We start from the raw sequence: 26,809 nt of genomic DNA, 5'->3' as shown, positions 1-26,809 counted from the left end.
CATCCTGCTGTTTTAAAGGCAGTGTAACACACTGAGAGGAAAATGCTATCTGCCCTGTTCAGACAGCCCCGGTTGGCTGGTGTCACTGTAACTGACAGAGTAGATTGAGTATGCCATTCCTACTTACACAGAAAGCACAGCAAATTTGTGTCCTGCCTTTAAAAAGCTGTGGTATTACTGGTATCTGAATCAACAAACCTGGTTCTTATATCTGAGCTTTGGATCTCTGCAGCTTCTTCATATTTGGCCCCATGAATGCTTATCAGAATGCCCTCCATATCTGATCACTCTTTTGGTGGCCAGGCTCGAGTCGTTGTTTACTTACATGTTTTTTAAAATAGTAGATTGAATAGTTTTGGATGTTTGGATTTGTATAACCAAACCCTCTAGATCTCTGTCCTTGATTCTATTTAAGTGAGTTCATTAACAAACTCTGGGATCATGGGACACTTGAAATGCACACAGATAGACAACATTTACCTGATTATGTGACTTTTGGTGGGAACTGCTTACCTGAGAACCTAACTTAGGGGTTTATCTGGCTAAAATGAAATAATCAAATTCATCATATCCACCTGTCTACTGTCCATAGCGCACCATAAATCCAGCAAACTGCTGCACACTGCTTCTGCACAACAATCTATATACTAAATCTTATCCATAGAATAGATGTTCAGTAACAAGTAAAGCCCATAACTACATCTTAGTGATGTATTTAATGCATAAAACCCGTCTCTGTCACTGCTCTCCAGTCTGTACGGTGAATAATGAGTGATGGAGTGATTTTTAGACACAGCTTCGGCTCAGCTCAACAGATCCACAGGTTCCAGTATGATAAAAACACATTCTGTTTTTATTGTAGTCATAGAACTTTGTCACAGCGCTCTGAAAGCTCACATTTACAGACAAGAGAACTCAGCGCAGCAAGCAAGTACAGTAATATGAACTCAAATGCAAATTCCAAAAAAAAGAAAGGAAAAGAAAAGAAAAAAAGCCCAGTTCAACTCATAAGAGGTCAGTAGTGTGTTTCCTAATTAACGACTGGAAAAATGAGAGGTTGCTATGAATTATTTGGGCACCAGCTTCATTTGAGATATACATCAAGTACACTTCAGCGTGTGCACATGAGCTCAGGGGTGGCTGAGGATAGACCATGCATCTGTATTTACAGCAAAATAATCTCCACTGAGAAAAGAAACGGTGTAGTCCCTTGTTCCTTTTAATCTGATGAATAATTCTAACTTCTGGAGTCCTGCATGAGAAGGGCTGAATTGGCGTGAATACTTAAAAATGTAAGGGCTTACTTCTAAACAGCAGCTGTCCGAGTCCGATGTGACCCGAAGACAGTTTGAACACCGCATGTTAGCTATATTGCATTCTAGCACATTTTATGACTTTTCCGAAAAACACTTCTTAAACATTTCTTAGAGCTCAACAGTAAAAATCTTCTGGAAGTGTTTCAGGATGCTACCGAACCTTGGAGACCCGCTTGCTTCGATTATTCACCGCTACGTCCCGGATACCGTTATTCGTTCGTCTCTTAGCTGTTAGCCATAACCCTGCAACAGTGAAGAATTAGCTATAGAGAAATAGTTATGACTCGCTTACGCATAAACACATCTGGCCAGTATATACAGCACATACAGTGCGCTCTATAAAGGCTATTATATACATGTTTTTCATAGCTTTTTTAAAAACATAGTTTCACTCTTTTTACTGCTTATTCTTTTAGCTTTGTAAAAGAAAAAGAAAAGATTGCACCAAAAACATTGACTGCTATTTCGATTTTCTAGTAGGACGATTAATTCACAAATAATATTCCAGTGTTTACTGTATGTTTCTTAGTCATTCCAATCCATTCCCCATGCCTACTGTAGGATTTTCCATCATCGGAATGAAATTATATAAAGTGCTATTTTTTTCTTCAGAGCTTTCATGGGCATACAGTGCAACAAAACAAAACTAATATGTCACTGAAAGGTTAAAACAAATATACTATAGCTAAATATACTAATGCTTTTCATATTTTAGAACAATACTGTTACTGTTTTAAAAGGAAAAAAAGAACTATCACTTATTCAACAAGCCCTGAAACATCTTTTTATATGTTGAGGAGAGCAGGTACAAACTTTAAGGACACTGAGATCAGATTTAACGTAAATGCCTTTCAGTGATGGCTATAAAAACAAAATGAACTCATGGTCACTTCTGTGTTTCTAGTTCTGTTTTTTTTTTTTTTGTCCAGTCATTCCTTGTGATTCATGTAAAAATCGACCTGGGATTATAACCCGGGTAAGCTTTTGAAAAGTGTTCTGAAAGTTTGTACATTTCCCTCACTCTAAATCCATAAACTCTGAATCTACATTTTTGAAAATATTATGTACCATAACTCCTGCCAAACAAACAAAAACAAAAGATACAAAAATAAAGATAACTCAAAATGAAACCAACACAGAAACTAGGTTTATGCTTTGATTTGTACATTATCGAACTCAGGTATAAATATTCCTTTGTGTTCCTTCTGTAACTACAGCTTTTTTTTAATTATTATTAAACAGAATTAAATAATCCAACATTAATATACTCTGGAAGGCCTAGCAGTCCTGTTTGGAATTGTCTACTGAAGAGAGGAAATGATTTAAGCATTACAGTCCATGACTCACACGTTCTTGTTCACGATGCTCACTCACACTCATGGGATAATAACTGCAAGACACACACTGTCCCTCAAGCTGTATGTGTGTGTGTGTACGCATGTTTGTTGCTTCAATTCAGGGAAGGTTCGGAAATGTGCTTTCACATAATGTGCAGAGCTTTAAAGAACATTCAGTAGTATTGTATTCATAGAATTGTAAGTCCGAGTGTCTGGAGTCTTTTGCTCTAGCGCTAAAGCTTATGCCTCAAGTATACCAGAAGCAGGCACAGATCAAGGCATTAGCAATTTCTTTCATGAAGTTGCAATATATCACCATCACCCTCCCTGGGTTAGTAGAGTTTCAAAAAATGACATATTTTCTAGTAATTTTTGAACACACTGGACCACCACTACATTGAAACACACACTCACTCCTGATCACACGTCCGTTACACTCTAATGGCCTTGTTACACATTTGATTCCACAAAGGGTCTCTTTGGTTTAATGGGTGAGGTGGGGCCTTGCCTGGCATCACGAGAGAGCTGGCGGTACATGTTTTCTTGGTACGCCTGTGCCACGGGCATTGTCCGTGCCACCTTCACATCCTGGTATGTGGGCACCTGACTGACCCGCTCCAGGAGGTCCCTGTCACGGGCCCCTCCATTTGCCAGCTTGCCCAGGGATGAGGGCTGTGGCTGGCTATAGTACTCATCCTCCAGCATATGCCCATTTTGGGCATTGTTGGTCTTGTTGTAGTAGGCAATGTTACCTAATGAGGTGGGTGGGCTGTAGGAGGAGGCTGTAGATGCCTGGTGAATCAGGTTTCCTGGGGATGTTGGGCTGGTGATGACATTGTCCAGAGATGTGACTGGCCATGCGCGAGAAGGCTGGTGCAAGTACTGCTGCTGAGTCCGTGCTGTCTTGTCAATGACGCCCATGAAGGGCGTTGTCCGGGAACGGGCCGGCTCGCTGGGGTACAGGCCGCTTTGTGAGGGCGAGAGTGAGGATGGCTCATCGAAGCTGCGTTCGTACGCCACCTGTAGGGGGATCTCCATCTGGGCCATGGAGGAGGAAGGCCTGAAGCCAGAGGCTAAATTAGGACCAGAGCCTGAGGAGATATTGCTGCTGGAGGGGGAGAAGCGCAGACCCACACTCTGAGAGTGGATCAGGGGTCTAGGGGTGGACATGTGTGGTTTCAGATCGCCCGTGTTTGCACTGATGGGCCGACGCACCAGGTGTGGGATCTCAGGTGAGCCTAGTTGGCATGGGGACATGGAGGATGCTGCTGCAGCTCTCTCCAGCTCATGCTTAGAGACAGGGTAGTATGCTGCAGACTGGCTGCGGCTTATTTGAGGTGTCTGGCTAAAGCGCATTCCTCCCGGACCTCCGGTTGCAGAGCGGTAAGCTGAGGCAGGGCGTTGAGGCACTTCATCTTTCCCCACTCCAGGTTCGAGTACTCCTCCAGGCCCACCTCGCCCTCCGTGCTGGCACAGAGCACCCACACTCAGACTAGACTGTACCTGAGACATGGACCTTCCATCCAAGGAGGGCTGGTACACCAGCCGGGCCTCCCGCTCTCTTTCCCGGTCTATGTCCATGGAGCTACCCTGGTACCTGCTGAGTGGGTGGGCCAATTGGCCATAGATGCCACCGCCAGGCTGGTTGGTGCGTACAATCTGGGCCACTGAAGGCTGCAGTCGGAGGCCCTGGGCCTGGTGGTGTTGAGAGGACTGGGAGCACTGGGATGGCTGTGACTGAAGCTGAAAGGAGCGTTGACTGCTCATCTTAGATAGGGGTGATTTGGGGCGGCTGGGCAAAGGCTCCTGCTGGTAGCGGACAGGAGACCCTGACTGGGAACGGTAGAGACACACGCTCTCCAAGGGGGGGCTGGCTCTGTATGGTGCTGTGCGACGAAGAGGGGAAGGTGGGGGACTCTGGTAATCCATCCCCTGACTTCCACTACCCATAGGTGGAGGGCTGAAGCGGTAAGAAGCTTGATGGGCAGGAGAAGTGTGTGGAGGACTATGTCGGTAATGGGAATTCTGGTGTGTGGGAGAGACACAAGGTGAGGTTGATTGGTAGCTTTGGCGAGTTGGAGATGACAGTGAAGAGGGGCTTGGGTGGAACTCGAAGGCTTGGCCTCCTGATAGAGTGACAGGAGAGAGAGGCGGGCTATGGATAATCTGGAGGCCGGATGGATTGATGCGTTCAGGAGGAAGGCCAATGGACATGCCCTCCAGCTCCTGTTCCAGAAAGTCATCATCCTCAAATAGATCTTGCACAGGTTCCATGTCATCCAGTCGGGGTTCTGGGGGTGGAGTATGGTGAGGTGGCTCCTCTTCTTCCTCCACAGGTAAAGGGGATGGGGGTGGGGATGGTGGTGGCTCAAGCTCAGGCTCCTCTGTTTGGGTGACTCGCCTGCATTCTTCCTCCACACGCTGCAATAGGCGCACAATCTCACGATTGTTAGGACACAGCTTTATGGCTTCCCTGAGGTCCTCTAGAGCCTCAGAAAACTGCCTGAAGTGCATAAAGAGAGAGAGAAATGACTATCAGAATAGGGTTCAGATATTCTTACTGTGGTTCATGTTTATTTTATTCGTATTCTTGAAAGAACATGGTACAGCAAATAAGTGACAACAGTGTTATACTTAAATGGATGTAAAAGCACGGCTCATGAGGAAGAAAGAACTAAAACAAGTCTTACCTGCTGCTGCGTTTAGCTCGGGCTCTAGCGTAGTATGCCTCATAGGATTTGGGTTTCAGCTCTAGAGCTTTGGTAGCAAACTCTTCTGCCATTCCAAAATCCTTGGAGACAGAGCAGGAAATGATGAAAAAATGAACCAGTAAAACAATCAACATTATCTTTATGCTTTATGATAAATGTTCCATTGGGCCTCAAATGTCGACTGTGCTGGGTTTAAAAATATATACCGGTTTGGTAATGATCTACTCTACCTCTTCATTCCAATGCAGATCACACAGGGTACCCATTTATTTATTCAGCATTTGAATGTTTATTCAACTATTGTTGAACTCCAGAAGTATTGGCACCCAGGGTTAGTAATGAATAAAGCTGTGTTGCTTTATCTAAGGTATGGAAAAGTTTCTGCAGTGAAAACTCTAATTCTGAAACTGACAATAATTTATCCAGTGTGTTCATCAGGTGTAGAACTGCTTACAGCTAGGATTAGGTCACTTTTATTAAGAAAGTGTGAGTTTAGTCTAACAACTTATTCCTTCCAATCCTGCTCAATGGCCTAAATATAAGTTCCTTTATTGTGCTTGATGACAATTTTTTACCCTATTTGTCATAAAAAAAGGTATCTATTAAATACTCACATTCATTTTCCTGCGGCAGCGAGACAAGTTGAGAAACAGAGAGACTTTGAGCTCTCGAAAAGCCTTCAGGTCTTCACTGAATCCTTCGCGAGGAAACTTCTTCAAAGCATACTGATAACGTTGTGCTGCCTCCTTCACTTTGCCTTTCTGTATTCCACACACACATAAGTGTTAGATAAACATGTTATGTCCTAAAAGTTCACGTAATGGCTAGGTCTGACAGAAACCAGACCTTATAGAAGCCGTCCCCTTCCTCTATCAGTTTTCTCAGCAGGATCATCATGATGTCTGGTTTCGAGGTTGCCATTGCCCATGTAGCTGGACCTAAGATCAACAGGATGCATGATGGGTCAAAATGAAGAGTTAACGGTTTGAGAGGGAGAGAGATAGGGGGAGAAGACAGTGCACGGCGTTCTATGGTAAATGTAAAACAATATGGACAACCAGACACGAGATGACGAAAAGACAAATGTCTTCTGCATAGCACCACTTTGCTTTGGAAAACACCTAACTCTGATCTCAACAACACAAAGAAAAAACAGAAAAGTCCACATCAACAAAACACTGAACACTGAACACTGAATGTTTCTCTGTGTCCTTTTTCAATAGTTGATGACGAAGCAAATTAACAATGTGTTAACGAGTTGTGTTCATATGAAAAGAAGCAAGATATGCTTTACTGGGTCGTACTCTTGCAGTATGACTTAAACTCATACAAAAACAAACCAAAGCAGATGGAGACTGCAAACGGACAAATGGACTGAGGAGAAACTGAAATACAGGCAGATGGTCAGATGGTCCTAAGGGTCATTTGGGGTTTACAGAGATAGCTGCTTAACCACCAAACAAGTAAGCTAAAACGACAGACACAAAACACACTGAGGAGGAAAGAAGCGATGAAAAGCCGGCTGGGATGTGAAGAGTCGACGTCCTGAACATGACTGTTACCTCCTTTGTGCCGACTTGGCAAGGTCTGACATCCTGCAGCCGGAGGTCAGGGTGTCATAGGATGTAAGCGTGGAAGCATTAGGCAAGGAAATGTGGAATGGAGTGAGCGGCCCAATCGGAGCGAATTGAGGGAAGGGGTTGTGCAGGTGTGTAGGTGAGTGAAAGGATGAGAGAGATAGAAAAGAAGAGAGATGTTGGTGGTCGTGGAAGTGTGAGAGAGGGAACACAAAAAGAAGCAGCAGTGAGAGGCAGGGAACAAGAGCTCCAGCCAAGAAAAGAAAAGAAAAAAAGCAAGAAAGGACAACAAACACATCCAACAACAGCTGGGAAGTATCATACAAATATACATCCCTGCTTAAGCTTAACTAAGCATCGAGTCAAATTTAAAGGTTTTTTTGTGTTTTCTCACTGTCTTAGCAATTCAGTTTCATGGAGCTGTACTCTGTAGATCAGAGTGAGAAACAACAGAAGGACAGAACGTATCCAAGAGTCAGTCAGTCGTTCTGATTTGGACATGAACAGAAAACCACACGCAGCTGTAACAGAGCCACAGAAGCCACATTTAAGCAACAGCAAAAACTGAGCTGCAGAGAACGCACACACGCGCACACACACACACAGACACCCGCAGTCACACACTGCAGACTGTAGGGGGCAGCAGAAGAGCAGTTAGAAAAAATGGACCAGACAAGCTTAAATCAATGAACACATGATTTGGATTTGGACTGACTTTCCTGATATGTGGTAGTGCTTCATGTCTGTATCACTATCAAACCAAAAGTAATGTAACACTACCACATGACTGGACTGGGCCGAATTATCAAACTCTTCTCCTTCAGACCATGCACCACTGGATCGTTTTTAGGAATAAAGAATAATAATCACATTTTTTTTACACAAGAATACAATTAAAACTAATTCTACATGAACACTGGGTGTTATAACTGCCTTCAGTTTGGATCACAGACTTGTACCATCCTTTCTTCATACCGATCTTAGCTCCTTTCTTCAGGAGAGCCATGACCACTGATGTGTTGCGGCAGCCCACGGCCCGGTCTAGCGGGCGCATCCCGCTATAGTCCACGTGCTCAATCAAAGCACCCTGATCAACAAGAAACTGCACCTGAGAGAGAAACACAGAGGAGTCACAGCAATCTCTGAATGCTGGAATCATTTTTAAACCAATTATTAACTCCCATTTGCTAAATCCCACCCACTACTTAATTATGTGGATAATCAGGACTAGTATGTGCTTCCTCTGTGACATATAAACCTTCTTCTGCATACATGAGCTCACAGTGACTTTTTAGTGTTGCTGCGATTGACAAGTAAGACAGTTAGACAATAGCTCATTGGAACACTTTTATGTTGCACCGTTCTTCCCTGTGTTATTTCTGTAATACTGGAATTTGAAATCACAGACACTCACAACATCTGCGTCTCCATAAAAGGCAGCCAGGTCAAGGGGGGTGCGCCCGTTCTTATCCGCGTGATCGGTGGCCGCACCTCTTTCCACCAGTAAGCGAACCACTGGCAAGTGTCCCTTTAGACACGCCCAGCTCAGTGCGGTAAGACCTTCTTTATCTGTAATGGGCATGGATGCACCTGCAGAACAGTATACAGTTAATTTGGGAAAACAAAAAAGTCCTCATATTTAAGAATCAGTGACATTCCACAAACTTCAGTTGAAAATGTGACACCCCTGACTGCAATCATAACCTAACATGAACCCACAGTCTGTCCCAGGGAGACCCTGGATGAAACGCCAGTCCATCATGCCTAGGGGCAATTTAGATTAGCTAACCCCTCCCTGACTGGAAGGATGTAGGAAACTGGAGAACCCGGAGAACAGATGAAAAAACCCACATAGAGATAGTAAGGACTGAACCAGTGACCCAGGAGCTGGAACTAGAACATGGAGATTTCACTGGAAATGACATTAAAATTCATGTTCTGGACACAAAGCTAGACATCATTTACACTGAGCCATGATAGTCAAAAATCAGTATCTTGTGTCAGAACGTTGGTTGTGTTGTAGTACAAGCGAGAGTTGTTCATTTAACAGCTGGTTAGATTTAAGGTGTTGTGTCCCTCACCTTGAGCCAGCAAGTACTCCACCGTTTCTACATGGCCCTCGGATGCAGCCATCATCAGAGGAGTCCGTCCCTGTTTATCTACTATGTTTACGTCCGCTCCATGAGTTAGCAACAAGTCCACAATCTGCACGCAAGACATAAATTAAATGTACAGAAACCCATCTCACACACTTGCGAGCCTCATGTAGAATTTTGATTGTATTGTGTTATTATAGATCAAGAATTTAACATCACTGTGGCCTGAGACCTCAATATAATTCCTTCCATATTTAATAATATGAAGAAACGACTGAATCTTCAAGAATTCCGCGGAAATAAATTTCTTAAAATTCCTGGTTATTTACCTGCCAGTGTCCTTGGCTTACAGAGCTGAAGAGAGGCACGACCCCTCTACGGTTCGGCTGAGTGACTTCAGAGCCCTGGTCCAGCAGCATCCGGCAAATATCTAGCTTTCCCCGCCCTGCTGCTGCGGTCAGTGCTGAAGATTAAATAAGAGAGTGGTCAGTCATGTATGTCACAGTAGATTAGTACAAAAGCTATAGAGTTACTCCATTTACCTGTTTCCCCCCATAATGTGTCATAGTTGTTCATCTGAGCGTATACTGTAGCCTCTTTTTCGTTTTCAGGAAGCTCCATCAGGTACGAAACAATCTAAACAGGAAGTAACACAGATTACAAATCTTAACAGTCCTTAAGTGTCCAAGATTAATCCCAAACTGACGACGTTTAGCTTTCAGTGCTAGAAGTTTCTACTATAGCTCGACTTTTCAACTCCATGTTATTCAGACACCATGTTAAGTGAAAATGAAGCCCCTAGTCAGATAATATCTTTTACACGCACCACGAGAACAGCTCATGAGCACAGCTCGTAGTTTTTTTTTTCTCAAGGACGCAAACAGGATACGCTTCTTCACCAGAGACATTATCAAGAGACTATAAAGACTTGTAGCTACATAAACTCATCCTCCCAGGGATTAAAGCGCTCCCTCGTTTTCCAGCATATGTGTTAATGTGTATCTACCATACTTCTGAGGTGAATTCTGTCACATTTTATACATACAATTAACTGGACTTCTAGACAATACGAAGTAACATAACCACTTAGTGGTCTAGCTAATGAACTTTTTAAACTATATTTCTTAAAAACATTCAACATTCAGCAAAAGATTGGGAGGAAAGCTTTGGAAAAACAGCCTATACTGAGACACTAAGAGAGAGGTAAAAGAATGTGGAGACTGAGAAGAAATCTGCTCAGTTTAAAGAAACAAAATTAGGACAGGTAATGGGGTTGATATGACTGGGGCAAGAACAGCTGTCTTGGCTGACCTGTGAATCCAGAGGTGTTGATGAAACATAATACATCACACGCCTGCCACTGTTCATCTTACAAAATGCCTCCACATCACTCTCGTACATTGTTGGCTGGGTTTTATGTGTGGCCTGGTTGCCAGATGCTCATCTGAGGACACCACCCCAAGACCTGGCTCCAGGTTTTGGGTTCCATAACCCGAATGCAGGCACTTATTTGTTGTGCTTTTAATAGACTGCTCTTTGTCTAACCTTTACTTTCGCATCTGTTCACTAAGCAAGGGATCATTAAGCTCTTCACCGTCACAGGGTCTCAGTCACACAAAAAAACGCCTAGTTTATTCAGAATGAATCGGAAAAGTACACAAGTTCTTTCAAGGCCATGGAATTGATCATTGATATAGGAATAAAATATATTAGCACAGCATTTATTGCCATGTCCAACCAGCTTGTAGAGGAACAGCCTGTGTCTCCATGTTTGACAAAATCCCTGGTGTGACAGTGGAATATCTTTTGACACCACTGAAGGAATCAGAGAGTATGGACCAACCGTAGAGCCAAATTAAAAATAACTCTGCTGTAATCCTGATATAGTAACAGAGCTGTCTAGGAAAGCGTTTAATTGGCCACCCCATGCTTTTGAACTAATCGAGTATCCATTTGCACAGAGCATCATTTTTCTCATCATAATTAACTAAATGGTGCTAAATGGTTTCACAGGATCTTTGCAGTTTGATGGTGAGGATTTATATATCTGTTTTGGATAACTGGATATACTTGTGTGTGTAAAATAGACAACAGAGAATCTGAGTGCTGTCTGGATACAAATATGGATGGTACAAATGGATGGTCCCCATGCGACGGCTGTAGAACGGCAACAAAAAAACGCATAAAGAAGCAAAATCTAAATGTGTTATACTTTCTTTAAAAGTAGACAGAGGAAATAAGGATTTTTAAAGCTATTTCCCTAAAAAACGTCCCATGCTGTTATGGGACAAATAATCAATGACAGAAATGTGAAACATGATCATTTTTCTCTGCTTTAATGATGTGGATCATCTCTGAAACAAGTCTGCTATTTTATAATATTTCATTATTTATTTGTATAAATTTCTACGGCAGAAAGGCAGCTTGTTACAGAAAAAAAAACTGCACAATTCAACATACTCCTATATGAAGGTGGGAGATCTACAAGAGACATCTTCCATAAATGTTATCCAAACATTTGTACAGATCAACGATTACAAGCTTTGTTAAATAACATTTTTTTATTACCCATGTATTATTAGTCTTTGGCTATGTAGATTATCCAGCATATATATTCCCTATGAATGAGTAGTTGCTATAGAAACGGCAGTGTATTAGGTATATATTACAGATATGAGCCTGCGATATAATTTGTCTTGCAGTCGACAGTGTTCTTGCTGCTGCTGTTAAAGAAGAAGAATCCAACAGGATGTATTATATGACGATGTATTAGAGTGGAATGTTTAGATTAATAAATAAAAGTAAAAATGTGCAAATGCTAATAATAAAAATCAAAAAACACCATGATGATTACCTCCATATGTCCCATACTAGCTGCTGCTACCAGAGCCTGCTGTATCGCGTGACTCTTCCTGAAGGCTTCATGCTGCTGCTGAGGCTGAGCTTCCTGACGTTTTTTCTCCGAATCCTCCTTGGTCTCCTGCTGCTCAGCAGGAAGCTCTGGCTCTTGCTCCTTCTCCTGTGGAGTCTCCTCAGCCTCTTGCTCCTGCTCTTTCTCCTGCTGCTCTGGGCTGGACAGCTGTGTGGAGTCACAGGATTTAGTAGGAGATGGAGTGTGGAGCTTTGCCCCTTCACCTCCCCAGTCACTGTGCAGCAGGAACTTCACCACCTCCATGTGGCCCCTTAGAGCCGCGTGGACCAGAGCGCACTGGCCATTCCTGTCCAGCTGGTCAAGCTACAGAGAGACGTCACAAACAGAAAGACGGCTTCAAAGATGCGTGAGGAATTATTTTGTATGAGCTAAATCAAATCCTGGGTGTCAAGACTGGAATTGGATTGGTCTGGATTTTGAGGCACTCAGCTCAACCGTAAAATATGCGGTGTGTCTGTGTGCATGTGTGTGTGTACACCGTGCCTTAGCCCTTCTCTTGCAGAGGGCAGTGACGATGTTCAGGTGACCAGCAGTGGCAGCGTAGCTCAGTGCCGCCATGCCGCTCTCAGATGCCGAGTCCACGTTAGCTCCAAACTCCAGCAGCAGGTTCACCATGTCCATGTAGCCCAAGTGAGCGTGCACACACAGCACTGGTGCGTTGTTCAACACCTCTGTCCGGTAATTAACGTTTGCCCCTCCCATCATCAGCAGACGGGACACCTAAACGTGCACATGAAGGCCAGAGGTTCAGATGACTTCTCAGGGAGGTTTTCCTTGACACTGTTGTTTCTAGTATACTCTTTATAATTAATATTAATCTAATCTATATCGGGATTTCTGTAAAGCTGCTTTGTGTTTATTAAAATGGATTTAAAACGAATTGAAAAAGGAGCTGGTCAAATTTTTGGCACAACAGTGAAAAAAACTAAACAAAATAAACAACAGGTTTACTGAATTCCCAAAAAAGAAAATAGAAACAAACTAATCAATGATGTGAAAATAACAATCATTATTAATGAGGAATGGCTATTAATTTAAAGCAATGTGCTAATGTGACTAATGAATGAAAACTACTAGGGATCTAAAACACTGACAAGCATTCAAAAACAATCAATCCTTCCTTCCTTCCTTCCTTCCTTTCATCCATCCTTCCTTCCTTCCTTCCTTCCTTTCATCCTTCCTTCCTTCCTTCCTTCCTTCCTTCCTTCCTTCCTTCCTTTCATCCATCCATCCTTCCTTCCTTCCTTCCTTCCTTCCTTCCTTTCATCCTTCCTTCCTTCCTTCCTTTCAACCACCCACCCACCCTTCCTTCCTTCCTCCCACCCTCCCTCCCACCCTCCCTTCCTTCCACCCACCCACCCACCCACCCACCCTTCCTTCCTTCCTTCCTTCCTTCCACCCACCCTTCCTTCCTTCCTTCCTTCCTTCCTTCCTTCCTTCCTTCCTTACACCCACCCACCCTTCCTTCCTTCCTTCCTTCCTTCCACCCACCCAATTCCTTCCTTCCACCCACCCAATTCCTTCCTTCCTTCCTTCCATCATTAGTAAAATTTATTCTTATCTTTTTTTTGGTTTGTTTGGAGTGCTGTACCTTAATGTTAGGAGTGTACAGGTTTCTCAGAGACGATAAAGCAGTGGATAAACTCTCAGTGCTGTAAGACACCCACAGCCCCTGCAAAATGGATGAGGAGACCCCAACTTTCTTACTCAGGCCCTGCAACACAAAAGATAAAAAGAAGATACAAAATTTAGCTGCTTAAAAAAATAACAATATAAAAAATATAGATCTGGAAAATAAATGGAATGATTCTAAAAATAAGGAGATTCTATTCTACTATTCTATTCTATTAGAAAACACCCAGTTTTATTATACTCCATTAAAATACACACCACCAAGCCTGATGAAGCAATAGCGCTGGATATTTTAACTAAATTTTTTTTATTTTTCAGTTGCCACAGCTTCATTTTCCAGATCCATTCAGCAACAAAATACGGTTAGACTTCTGTTGATTTAGACTTGATGATCTGCAAATAATAGATAGAATTCCTGTCCTGACTATATATCTGTATAAATTTTTCCAAATCAAAACCACTCTTTATACTTTTTACAATTTTGTGCCTCAATATGAAAAGGTCAAAAGAAGTCTTTATCTATTTGTTGCATGTACAATGAAATTCTTTTCTTCACATAAACCCTTAAGTTGTGATCAGAGCACAGGGTCAGCCATGGTACAGCAGCCCTGAAAGGGTCAGAAGCCAAACAACAGCAGCTTGATGGTGCTGGGGCTTGAACCCCTGAGCATCTGACCAATAACCCAGAACCTTATCCATTGAGTCACCCCGCCCATAAACATTCCTACGTATGGCAACTAACAGAAAACTACAGTGCATATTGTGCATACTGTGATATTGTGGTCACCTTAAATATATGTGCTTTGAGTATATGATGTCCTAGTTCTATAGTCTGCTGTCTGTTGAGTTTGTTTGTCTGTCTGGAGAACCAGAAGGCCAGCAGCGTATGTCCATTCCTGTAATAACAGAAAAAATGAATGAAATCATCTGTCTCAATTCATATCTCCTGTATGGTAAAATCCTCTGCACAATTTCTTTTAGTAGTACTAAACTTTTTCTCTTCTCACCTGGGATCACACAGGAACTTGGTCTTCTCTCCTTCCTCCCTCCAGATAAGCCACTCACGGAAAGATGGGTGCACGAACATACGTGTACCATCACGCCTCTTCACCAAAAAGACACCCAGCTGCTCCATCCTCTGGCGGAAATCATCCCAGTCGAGCGTGGCCCTGAGGGAGCCGGCATTGACCGCTTGGTAGATCTGTTCGTCGGTGAGTGGATGCAGTGACGCCAGTGCCACATTGAGCAGGGGCAGTGCTCGCTCGAACGACGACTGCGTGGGAAAGCGCATATTCAGCTGCAGCAGGTAAACTTCAGCCAGGCTCACAGGCACCACCTTGTAGCCGGAGCTCTTCAACACTAGGTAGCCACGCTCGATCAGGTCAAAGGTCAGCTTCAGGTAGAGGAATGAGCCGCGGCTGAGAGCCTTAAGGTGTGAGCTGAGTTTGGCAAATCCGGCGCCGTCCATTTTACCGTTGAGCGAGATGTTGCTCTGGATTTCAGCACTGCCATGCACACGCTGCAATACGTAGGCCTGCAAATCCCGGTCGATAGCATCGTTCTCCTCCAGCGCATCCAGAGAGATCCGGTGGAAGGGCAAGGGTTTTGTGATGTCCTAAAAATCAAGCAGAGAGTTATTATTCTCATCACACTGGTGTTGTTTTGGTGTCACATTGATGTCAGTCTTAAACACACTTGCTCTAACCACATCATCTCTAAAGCTAATTATCAGGTCTTACAAGTGTGAACCAGTGAAGGCGAAGCAATCTCTACTGGGTGGGCAGTAGAGCCGTGATCAGTATGGTGCACGCTAGTAAACAAATATTAAACAACATGAAAACAAAGCAGGCTGAAAAGGCAGGGAATCAAGCCTGGAAAGTGTGGCTTTAGTAATGGATTTGAGTTATGAGAATCAACTGAGAATCTGAGGGTTAAGGGCTTTGCTCAGTGGCCCAGCAGTGGGAGGATTTAAACTTATGACCTTTCAAGCAGTAGTCCAATGCCTTAACCACTGAGCTACCACTTCCCTTTGAGAGCCTCATCCCTAAATGTTACCACTTGTGGAACCTGGAGTCTATCCTAGGGACCCCAGGACACAGGGTGGGAGATGTCCTGGACAGAGTCACGCATACAAATTCAAACACTATAGACAATTTAGAGATGCCAATCAGCCTGCAACAAGTCTTTGGACTGGTGGAGGAAAATGGAGAACCTGGAGGAAACCTCTGAAGGAGGGCAGAGGCAAGAGTGAAACCCTCAACCCCGAAGGTGTGAGACAAAAATGCTAACCAGTAAGCCACACCAAACAATTATGAATGACCAACTTGTATATCTGTTCTGAAGTCTAGATTTTCACCATGTTAGTTTACAATCATATTTACACTTTAGTAATCATGCTGACTCAAGGAAACCAAAATGGCTGAAATCATTTGCGTCTATTTGGATATACAGTATAGAGTAGCAGCTCTTGGCCATTGATTTTAAAGATCTGCTATTGTTTTACCATCTTGCATAAAGCAGGTGTGTTTCCTGTTCTAGTTTACCAGATACACACAGTATTGCAAATATCATTATCCAGGGTTGCCAGGTTTCAGCTACATATCCAGCTCCAAAACCAGACCAAACAGCTGAAACTTTAAATAAGGAAATTTCAGGTCACTTTAGTTTCTGATGTATGGACGTCATCCACTCTGTATATTCCTCAATCTTCACATATCTTACAGTATATATTTTACAGATCACAGAAACATCTTCTACACTTTGTATTTTTAAACTAGCTCAATTTGGGGTAATATCTGGCAACCCTGTAGATAACTATCCTTTCTGGGGTGCTGTCCCCTTGTTCTTCACGAGATGACGTGATTCCGGCCTTGATGCGACTCTATTAGCGCTTGTTGCAAAAGAAAGGTGAACAAATTGCAAATATTTATCAAATAGCAACAGAATTGAGACAGAGTTATTTTTTATTAACTTTATTAACAGATAAAAATTGCTGTAGTAAACGAAGAATAAGACTTCAGGAAGTTGTTAAAGGAAATTAATATGCAGAGAATTTATTACAGGGTTGCCAGGTCTGGTTATTTTTACTTCTAGCACTGTTTGCCTTGTCCCACTATCTCTCAGGGTACAAGGTAGGTATGCATAAGACTTTTATCTGCTCTAAGGGCATCTGCCAAATGGATATTCTGCAAATTCCAGTGTATTAAATTCAAAAGAAGTGAAATTAGCATCAGAAACATTAACTACAATGAGAAAACTAACAAATGAATGGAAAAATGAAGGTGAAACTGAATTTGCTGTATTTCAGTCCCTGTAGGATTTCAAATATGGTGGAAAGTGTGTGTGTGTGTGTGTGTATGTGTGTGTGTTACCTGCAGTGTGGTTCGAACGGTCACCACTAGCTTGAGCCAGGCTGGAAACCTGTCGATGGTCTTACAAAGGAAAGAGACAATAGTGTCTCCGTAATCAGGCTTGTGGAACTCAGCTTCATTAAGCCCATCTATAAGAATGATGAAATCTTCATCGACGGTCATCTTCCTCTCTGAAAGCACAAACAAATACAAGTTATGTCTTTCATGTCAGAATATAACCTATTTTGTGTAGACTTCTGTATAAGAGTCGTTTATACACCTTTATACAGTGCGTCCAGCGGCTCGAGGACTCCTCGTGTGAAAGCACTGAGTGGATCCTGGACACAGGAGCGCAGACTGAGCGTGCTCTGAATGTGTGGTTCCCTCAGTAGCAGCTCTCTGTAGGTGTTAAGTTGTGGGGAACGGCACAGCAGAGCTGCCACGTTGTGCACGAACTCGGGCACCAGGCAAGTGTAGGCATTGTCAGCCTGGCAGTAGTGATACGCTACCACCTACATGAGATAACCGGAGAAGAGAGAATGTTTTAGGTATTATTATTTTTCTGGAACACATGGAGACAAAAACATAACACTGAATCTTCTCCAATTCTCCAGTCGACTCCTTCTCCATCCAAAAAATAAGAGTGGATGGATAAATGACTCTAAATTGCTTCTGTGAATGAGTGTTTGTGTGTGTGTGTGTGTGTGTGTGTGTGTGTGTGTGTGGGTGAGAGTGAGAGTTTAAATGGCTCTGGGTCCTGATCCACTCTTAAACTTCAGAGAACTAGTTCACATAAATGTCTGAAAACTTCACTGGAACATTTTGAGGTAAAAAGTGGAATCAAGGTGCCGACTGCATACCAGAACACAATGAGCTCAAAAGAGAAAGCGCTTGGAGCGGACGGCTACAGATGCATCATCTCTCTGTCAATCTAGATTTACATTATCGACTTAAATGAGTTTTCTCTGAGAGAATGAACAGAACAAGAACAGCAAGTACCAACTAGGAGATTTTTTTACTCTACTGTTCAGCAAAACTCACAATGAAGATGAATGATTGGATTCTGTCGAATGTGTAGATGCACGATGAGAGAGAGAGAGAGAGAGGGAGAGAGAGTAAGAGAGAGAGAGAAACAGAGAGAGGGGAGAGAGGGAGGGAGAAAGAGAGAGTGTGCTGCTGTTTGGATGCAGATAGAGAATTGTAGATGTCTGAACTGACAGAAGAAGAATGAGAGGGGAGGGCAGGGAGAGAGATACCAAGAGAGAGACAGAAACAGAAGAGAGAGAGAGAGGGAGGGAGGGAGGGAAGACCAGTCTGGACAAATCTTGCCTGAAATTCCTATTCATTTGCATGGAAAGTAATAGAATAAAGAGCATAATGTCACAAGAGTGTGTGTGTGTGTGTGTGTGAGAGAGAGAGAGAGAGAGAGAGAGAGAGATGAGAAACAGAGCGACAGAACAGAGTGGAGTAAATTATTAATGCATTGGCTTAAAAAGATCTGCTTGCTTGGCAGGGGAATGGCATTCTGCCGGGATGAATATTTCATGAGGTTCTGTGGCAAAGTTGTTTTTTCCTTTTATAAACACATCTGCATAATACTGCGACTGAGACACTGAGCCTGGACAGGTGATGACGAGGCTTTGAGCATGTTAGCATGTGCGTGCATGCAGCACTTGAGACTCGCTGGGAAAAGCAAGCGCAGCCGTGTCTGTCACCGCGTTCCTGCAGGTATTCACGTTTCACTAGGATAAGTGACGGCTTTGGGGTATTTTCTGTACCGGGACTTGGAATATGCTCAGAGGTTTAATTTAAACAAATCATCATCTACAAAGGAAACATGGAAGCAGTTGTATCTGACTCATAAGCTTTTATGCGCTCTGTAACTTTGAAGAAGATAAGGTTGGCGAGATCGGACAATCTTTCCTCCCTGCCTCCACTTCCCTCCTCACTAATCCTCACTCCCCCACACATATTTTTCTCCTCTTTCTCCAAATGATATTCTACACCTACTAACATCGATTAGTCCCACCACTGGAGCTCATCCCATCCACGATGCACCAGACTCCCACGACATCCACCTCTTCACCACATCCATCAGAAACGACTCCATAACCTCGGGACACGTACCAAATGCCAGAACGCCACTCGTTCTGAAAAGCCCCTGCTTTCACTCCTTTCAAAAGTTTACAATCTGTTGACTCTTTCTCAGTCAGAGACAGGTCCAAGGTGTTCGCCTGTCTATTCAAATTCAAATTGGGACAATTTACAGAAACTGCTTTTATGGCTGATGAAAGCCTGAGAGTTCAGCACTTTCACCAAATTGACCATCTTTAGAGCTATACGTCTGTGATGGTAAACTTTCTTATCAGAACTAAGGATTTAAACACTAAACTAAACTGAAGTGCTTCAACACATGAGCTGCTGAATAGGGGAAAAAAAGTGAAAATGCTTTCTTTGTTTTTTCTCTGAATTGGGATTTCATAGGACACTGCCCCCTAGTGAATACAAGGCAGACGATGCCTTGATGTGCTTTCAGACACAGTGTATGTAGTATACACTATATTGGCAAAAATTTGGGACATCTGCCTTTACATGCACATCAATGTAATATGGAGTTGTCCTGCCCTTTGCAGATATAACAGCTTCAACTCTTCTGGGAAGGCTCTCCAGGTTTAGGAGTGTGTTTATAGAGCGTTCCTCTGGAAGCGCATTTGTGAGGTCAGGCACTGATGTTGGACGAGAAGGTGGGGGTTGAAGTCAGGACTCTGTGCATGTCAGTCAAGTTCCTCCACACCAAACTCACTCATCCATGTCTTTATGGACCTTGCTTTGGTCACTGGTGTGCAGTCATGTTGGAACAGGAAGGGGTCATCCCCAAACTGTTCCCACAAAGCATGAAATTGTCCAAAATGTCCTGGTATGAAGCTGAAGCATTAAGAGTTCCTTTCACTGGAACTAGGGGCCGAGCCCAACCCCTGAAAAACAACACCTGAACTCAATGATTTGGAGGGTCCCAAAACTTTTGCCAATACGGTGTACATCAGCTAATCGTCTCGCCGCTCAGCATAGTAGCATTTTGCTACGCATCAGGTGTCACTGAAAGGATCTACATCTGCTCCTATAAGCTGGCTCTACTCCCAGCCTTCTAGGCTCGTTTCTCAGCCCTCTTCTTTATTCCCTCGATACCTGTTCGATTCTGACACACAATCAGATATATGGATGACACCTAGCTCATCTTTTACTTCCCACCATCAGACACTTGGGAGGCAGCTCATATCATGGTTTTCCTGACTGGCATCTCATCATGAAAGGGTGGTTCATCACCTAAAGCTGAAAGCCAGTGAGATTGAAGTGCTGTATATTCCTGGAAATACAAGCTGGCACCTTACATACTATATCCTAATCTGCCTTTAGACGAACGCAAGCCATATGTAGCACTCCTGAGATCTAGCACTTTATATATATATATATATATCGAGTTCAAGGCTGCTCTTTATGCACAGAGGAAACTTATTACGCACAAGTGTATTCATAAGTATCATCCTATCACCTCATTTAGAAATGAATAAATGTCTGCACCTGAGACGCGAGTCTCCTCATAGCCTCCTCCTGTCTCCTTCTCATCTCCGGAGTTCCTGGGCAGCTGCCACCTCCCAGCGTTCCATGGGAGGGCTGAGGCTGTGTAAGAGGAAGTCCGTCTCCATCTGACACACACACACACACACACACACAAGCATAGAAACACTTAACTAACTAGGGCTTTCTAGATTTGATCTCAAACACAAAATTCCCCGAAGCTTGGTTAAATTTACAGTTATTTATTTATAAATTTAACCCTTACGTTTGGGTGAAGCCTGCGGGCTGTCAGAGGCTATTTGCCTCATGCGGTTTCCGTGGCAGCTGAGAGCCACCAGACGGGAGATTATGGCCGTCTTGCCAAAGCCGATGTTGCCGACCAGCACCACACCCCGGTTAGTAGCGCGGTTGGTGCTGCTTATCTGAGCATCGATTTCTTGGAAAAGCCACTCACGCCCCGTGAACACAGAGTCTACCGTGATGCTGGGAACCTCGAAGAGCAACGGCTTCAGCGCTATGTCCTGCAGCCTGTATGGAGCAAAGCGCACTGAGAGAGAGAGAGAGAGAGAGAGAGAGAGAGAGTGAGAGAGAGAGAGAGAGAGAGAGAGAGAGTGAGAGAGAGAGAGAGAGAGAGAGAGAGAGTGAGAGAGAGAGTGAGAGAGAGAGAGAGAGAGAGAGAAAGAGAGAGAGAGGGAGAGTGAGAGAGAGAGAGAGAGAGAGAGAAAGAGAGAGAGAGAGTGAGAGAGAGAGAGAGAAAGAGAGAGAGCGAGAGAGAGAGAGAGTGAGAGAGAGAGTGAGAGAGAGAGAGAGAGAGAGAAAGAGAGAGAGAGGGAGAGTGAGAGAGAGAGAGAGAGAAAGAGAGAGAGAGAGTGAGAGAGAGAGAGAGAGAGAAAGAGAGAGAGAGAGAGCGAGAGAGAGAGAGAGTGAGAGAGAGAGTGAGAGAAAGAGAGAGAGCGAGAGACCTAAGTTAGTGGATGATAGTCAAGTAATAGCCCGAGTTAACATCTGTGACGAGTCATTTCAGATAAGTCAGTATACCCGAGACCAACCCAGTCATGCCAGTGTACCAGTAAAGAAAGTACAATGGATATAGAATAGAACAAAGAGAACGATTTATAGCAGCGTTAAATCAAAAAAACTTGACTTATTGCATCTTAATAGTGAACTCACACAACTACACCACAGAGAGGAGTTCAAACACTTATTATATGAGGACACGGTACAAACAGGCACCACACACACACACACACACACACAGACACACACACACACACACACACACACAAACAAATGTACAGTAATACAGTAATAATGGAAAAGAACTACAGCAGTTACACAGCGGGTGAAAAGTATGCAGCGTTAGCAGAACAGGAACTTACGTGACTGGGACTGCCAGGCAATGTGGTTAGCAGAAGCTGAGACACACACACACACACACACGCGTGCACAGGTGAGAAGAGAGAAAACTGCCTGCATTGAGAGAAAAGCTGCACAAAATAATGAAGGCATAACTGGACCAGAGAGGAGGAAGATGAAAGGGAGAATGAACACTTTGCCAAATACCCAATACAGGTGTGTGTGTGTGTGTGTGTGTGTATTTCATTTTCAGAAAGTCATTCATTAAGGAGAACGTATTTATGGACCAGGATACACAGTAAATATACACATTTAAAAATGTATAATAAAATAAACAAATAAATAAAATAAAATTAATAATAATAATAAAATAAATAATAATAATAATAATAGAGGTTTAGGCCACTTCAGGGTTAAATCTGTAGCAGAGATATGGATATTTGGAGCATTAAACAGATACAGATTGTATTATATATACTGTTTAACTATATATCCAATTTCTATCAAATCTCTATTTATTTTCTCTGTGTTTTTTGGTGCTACAGATTCTGTTCAACTACAGCGCTGCCATTTTGACTCAGATTGCTCCTCGCAGCTCAATATAGCAGACAAAAGTCACCTTCATCCTAAAATATACGCATCATTTCCTGTAGTCGACTTGTTTCCGGGTAAAATCGCAGGCCTCCATGCTCTGTTCAGGCACGTGTGTGTGTTAGCTTCGGGTTCAAAGGAGGAAGGAATTTAAAAGAAACGTCACGGTGTGGCTTATAACGTAAATTGGATGGCTCATTTTTTAAACACAGAAGTGGTGTTAATTGTCCTCTAGTCTTCATCAGGATCTAAACACTGGACCACTCCTGGATTGAGATAGCTGACTGGTAGATTCTTCAGCTGATTCTGCATCGTTTGGTCCACTGCCATGTTAAAACCTGTCCTTTACCACAAGAAACTTATCCAAAAATTATTTTTCTTGTGTAATAATGTCATTCCATTTTTTCCCCAAGGGCCTGGAGGACCAACAGCAGTTAGTGAGTGTAACGGTGCACCTCTCCAGCTAGTCATGTCATTTAGTTAGGCTGAAAATCATCAACTGAATGAATTTATCCATCCATTGCCAATACCCACTTTATTCCTAATTAGGGTCAGGGGGATCTGCTGGAGCCTATCCCAGCACACATTGGGTGAAAGACAGGGGTACACCCTGGACAGGTCACCAGTCCATCACAGGGCCACATATATAGACAGACAACCACACACACTCACACTCACTCCTATGGGCAATTTAGAATTACCAACATAATGTACATGTTTTTGGACTGTGGGAGGAAACCAGAGTACCCGGAGTAAACCCACACAGGCACGGGGAGAACATGCAAACTCTACACAGAAGGGCCCCTGCCTCTCCAAACCCAGGACCTTCTTGCTGTGAGGCAACAGTGCTAACCACTAAGCCACTAGGAATTTATTATTTCAGAAATATGCATCATTGCAAAACAGCATACTGTCTTAGTCTGGTTACACTTAAAAAATAATAATAATAATGTAGTTTTAAAGCCAAGAGATTTCATCCCCTGTAACTCCGACGTTCCCATTCCTCCACCTGGTCCCCATCATTTTTACAGCCGATTTTTATTACAGATGCGTAAAGCTCGGTAAAACCCTGCTGTTCAGAGATGCCATAAAATAAACCAATGCGGAATGAAAATGCAGAAGCGTTCCCGTCTAATCCGATTGGCTTGGAAATGTCTTTAAGTGCCACATTCCTGTTGTGCTGTAAGTCATTTGCTGTAATGCTACACTTAGCTGCTAAAGACGTTACGTATATTTGATTTACTTCAAATTCATTTCCATTCCTGGTTCGAACCTTGAACTTTTATTGTGTTTCAACCCGCTACTGAAACTCCACATTGTGACTCTGCGGGTGGAAATGTGTTTTAGAAAAAAGCGGTCAGGCTAGAAAGAGCAGACTGGATCAAACCAGTTCCAAGAAAATATCCACTCTTTACAGCTGTGGTGAGCAGAAAAGCATCTCAGGAGTCAAATCTTGACATGGATAATATATAATAAAAAAAATCAATATTGTTTCTGAATATATATTCAATTTATGTGTTTATATGTGTATTGTGAGCATTGAACTATGTGTGTGTGTGTGTGTAATCATAACTCTTTGGGAATTAATAAATCATTGTACATAAAGATTATAAAAGATAATCCTCTCTCTCTGTCTCTCTCTCTCTGTCTCTCTTCTCTTTCACACACACACACACTCTATCACTGTTTTTCTCTTTCTCTCTTTTCTCTCTCTCTCTCTGTCTATCTCTCTCTGTCACACACACACACACACACTAAAATCAGTAGCAGACAGATATTTACTCAGTAAGAATAACATTTCCATCATACTAAGAAAGTGAGTTTCAGTGAGTTCTTTGAATATGCTTTCATTCTCATTCCTGTAATGGATTATCATTTTAGATTTCATAACACACACACACACACACACTTCAGTGATATGGAGCTTGCTCATCATCTCCATTCTCTTGGAGCCTGTTTGCTGAGTCACTCTCACCAGGTCAGTAATTAAAGCAGCTCACACCTTCTACTGGAAAAAAAGAGTGAATGCGAGAAGGAAGAGAGAGAAAGAGAGAGAGAGAGAGAGAGAGAGGGAGAGGGAGAGAGAAAAAGTAAGACAGAGGGAGGGAGTGAGACAGAGTATATGTGTGTGTCTGTGTGTGTGTGTGTGTGTGTGTGTCACCCTGGAGTAAGGTTAAGCTCAGTGTAGCCTGGAGGGACAGTGACACTGATACTCAGAGACTAAGAGCAGACACTGATGTCACATGGGCTCTGTACAAACTCTCTCACACAGAGGAGATGAGAGCAAACACACTGAGGCATCAGATCAGGGAAAGAGAATGCCTTTCAATGTTTAAACACCAATTTAAAACACTTGGAAAGGCAGTGTGTGTGTGTGTGTGTGTGTGTGTGTGAGCTGACTGTGGAGGCTAGGGCTTATCTAATCCACTAGACACCATTGTAGGGATGTTCATTAGTCAGGGCGGTGAAAAGGTAAGGAGATGAAGACTGCATGTCCTTGATTAATCTGAGAATTCTTCAGAATAGATGATGCCAAGTCTACACATTATGCAAGACTAGACTATCATCATCATCACCATCATCATCACCATCATCTAACATCATCATCATCAACACCATCATCTATCATCATCATCACCATCATCTAACATCATCATCATCCACACCATCATCTATCATCATCATCATCCACACCATCATCTAGCATCATCATCATCAACACCATCATCTATCATCACCATCATCTAACATCATCATCTATCATCATCATCATCCACACCATCATCTAGCATCATCATCATCCACACCATCATCTAACATCATCATCACCATCATCTAGCATCATCATCATCAACACCATCATCTATCATCACCATCATCTAACATCATCATCATCCACACCATCATCTATCATCATCCACACCATCATCTAGCATCATCATCATCCACACCATCATCTATCATCACCATCATCTAACATCATCATCATCCACACCATCATCTATCATCATCATCCACACCATCATCTAGCATCATCATCATCAACACCATCATCTATCATCACCATCATCTAACATCATCATCATCCACACCATCATCTATCATCATCATCATCCACACCATCATCTATCATCATCATCATCCACACCATCATCTAGCATCATCATCATCCACACCATCATCTAACATCATCATCATCAACACCATCATCTATCATCATCATCACCATCATCTAGCATCACCATCAACACCATCATCTAACATCATCATCATCCACACCATCATCTATCATCATCATCACCATCATCTAACATCATCATCATCACCATCATCTAACATCATCATCATCCACACCATCATCTAGCATCATCATCATCCACACCATCATCTATCATCATCATCATCCACACCATCATCTATCATCATCATCATCCACACCATCATCTATCATCATCATCATCCACACCATCATCTATCATCATCATCATCCACACCATCATCTAGCATCATCATCATCAACACCATCATCTATCATCACCATCATCTAACATCATCATCATCACCATCATCTATCATCACCATCAACACCATCATCTATCATCATCATCATCCACACCATCATCTATCATCATCATCATCCACACCATCATCTAGCATCATCATCATCAACACCATCATCTATCATCACCATCATCTAACATCATCATCATCACCATCATCTATCATCACCATCAACACCATCATCTAACATCATCATCATCAACACCATCATCTATCATCATCATCACCATCATCTAACATCATCATCATCACCATCATCTAACATCATCATCTATCATCATCACCATCATCTAACATCATCATCACCATCATCATCATCAACACCATCATCTATCATCATCATCACCATCATCTAACATCATCATCACCATCATCTAACATCATCACCATCAACACCATCATCTAACATCATCATCTATCATCATCACCATCATCTAACATCATCATCACCATCATCATCATCAACACCATCATCTATCATCATCATCACCATCATCTAACATCATCATCACCATCATCTAACATCATCACCATCAACACCATCATCTAACATCATCATCTATCATCATCACCATCATCTAACATCATCATCACCATCATCATCATCAACACCATCATCTATCATCATCATCACCATCATCTAACATCATCATCATCAACACCATCATCTATCATCATCATCACCATCATCTAACATCATCAACACCATCATCTATCACCATCATCACCATCATCTAACATCATCATCAACACCATCATCTATCATCATCAACA

At 42.7% G+C, this 26,809-nt stretch overlaps 1 protein-coding gene across 11 annotated transcripts in view; it reads right to left on the bottom strand.

Moving 5' to 3' along the window:
* Positions 1-830: 830 nt before the first annotated feature.
* tanc2b (tetratricopeptide repeat, ankyrin repeat and coiled-coil containing 2b) overlaps positions 831-26,809 on the bottom strand; it is a 170,680-nt gene continuing 144,701 nt past the window's right edge. For 8 of the 11 annotated variants that reach the window (XM_058405731.1, XM_058405733.1, XM_058405735.1 and 5 more), the window contains 19 exons: positions 20,793-21,074; positions 20,531-20,655; positions 17,232-17,463; positions 16,973-17,142; positions 14,609-15,216; positions 14,389-14,497; positions 13,561-13,683; positions 12,453-12,689; positions 11,892-12,272; positions 9,580-9,673; positions 9,367-9,500; positions 9,023-9,146; positions 8,356-8,531; positions 7,917-8,049; positions 6,927-6,959; positions 6,211-6,302; positions 5,979-6,125; positions 5,344-5,444; positions 831-5,156 (listed from right to left, as the gene is read on the bottom strand). In XM_058405731.1, coding sequence (XP_058261714.1) covers positions 3,104-5,156; positions 5,344-5,444; positions 5,979-6,125; positions 6,211-6,302; positions 6,927-6,959; positions 7,917-8,049; positions 8,356-8,531; positions 9,023-9,146; positions 9,367-9,500; positions 9,580-9,673; positions 11,892-12,272; positions 12,453-12,689; positions 13,561-13,683; positions 14,389-14,497; positions 14,609-15,216; positions 16,973-17,142; positions 17,232-17,463; positions 20,531-20,655; positions 20,793-21,074 — 5,354 coding nt within the window. In that variant the 3' untranslated portion in view covers positions 831-3,103. Of the gene's footprint in view, positions 5,157-5,343; positions 5,445-5,978; positions 6,126-6,210; positions 6,303-6,926; positions 6,960-7,916; positions 8,050-8,355; positions 8,532-9,022; positions 9,147-9,366; positions 9,501-9,579; positions 9,674-11,891; positions 12,273-12,452; positions 12,690-13,560; positions 13,684-14,388; positions 14,498-14,608; positions 15,217-16,972; positions 17,143-17,231; positions 17,464-20,530; positions 20,656-20,792; positions 21,075-21,906; positions 22,207-26,809 lie in introns of those variants that run through there. The other 3 variants (XM_058405736.1, XM_058405729.1, XM_058405739.1) reach the window with 2 other exon arrangements.

The sequence above is a fragment of the Hemibagrus wyckioides genome, linkage group LG13 (assembly GCF_019097595.1).
Source record: "Hemibagrus wyckioides isolate EC202008001 linkage group LG13, SWU_Hwy_1.0, whole genome shotgun sequence".
Taxonomy (NCBI): domain Eukaryota; kingdom Metazoa; phylum Chordata; class Actinopteri; order Siluriformes; family Bagridae; genus Hemibagrus; species Hemibagrus wyckioides.
This window is presented reverse-complemented; position numbering and strand designations above follow the sequence as displayed.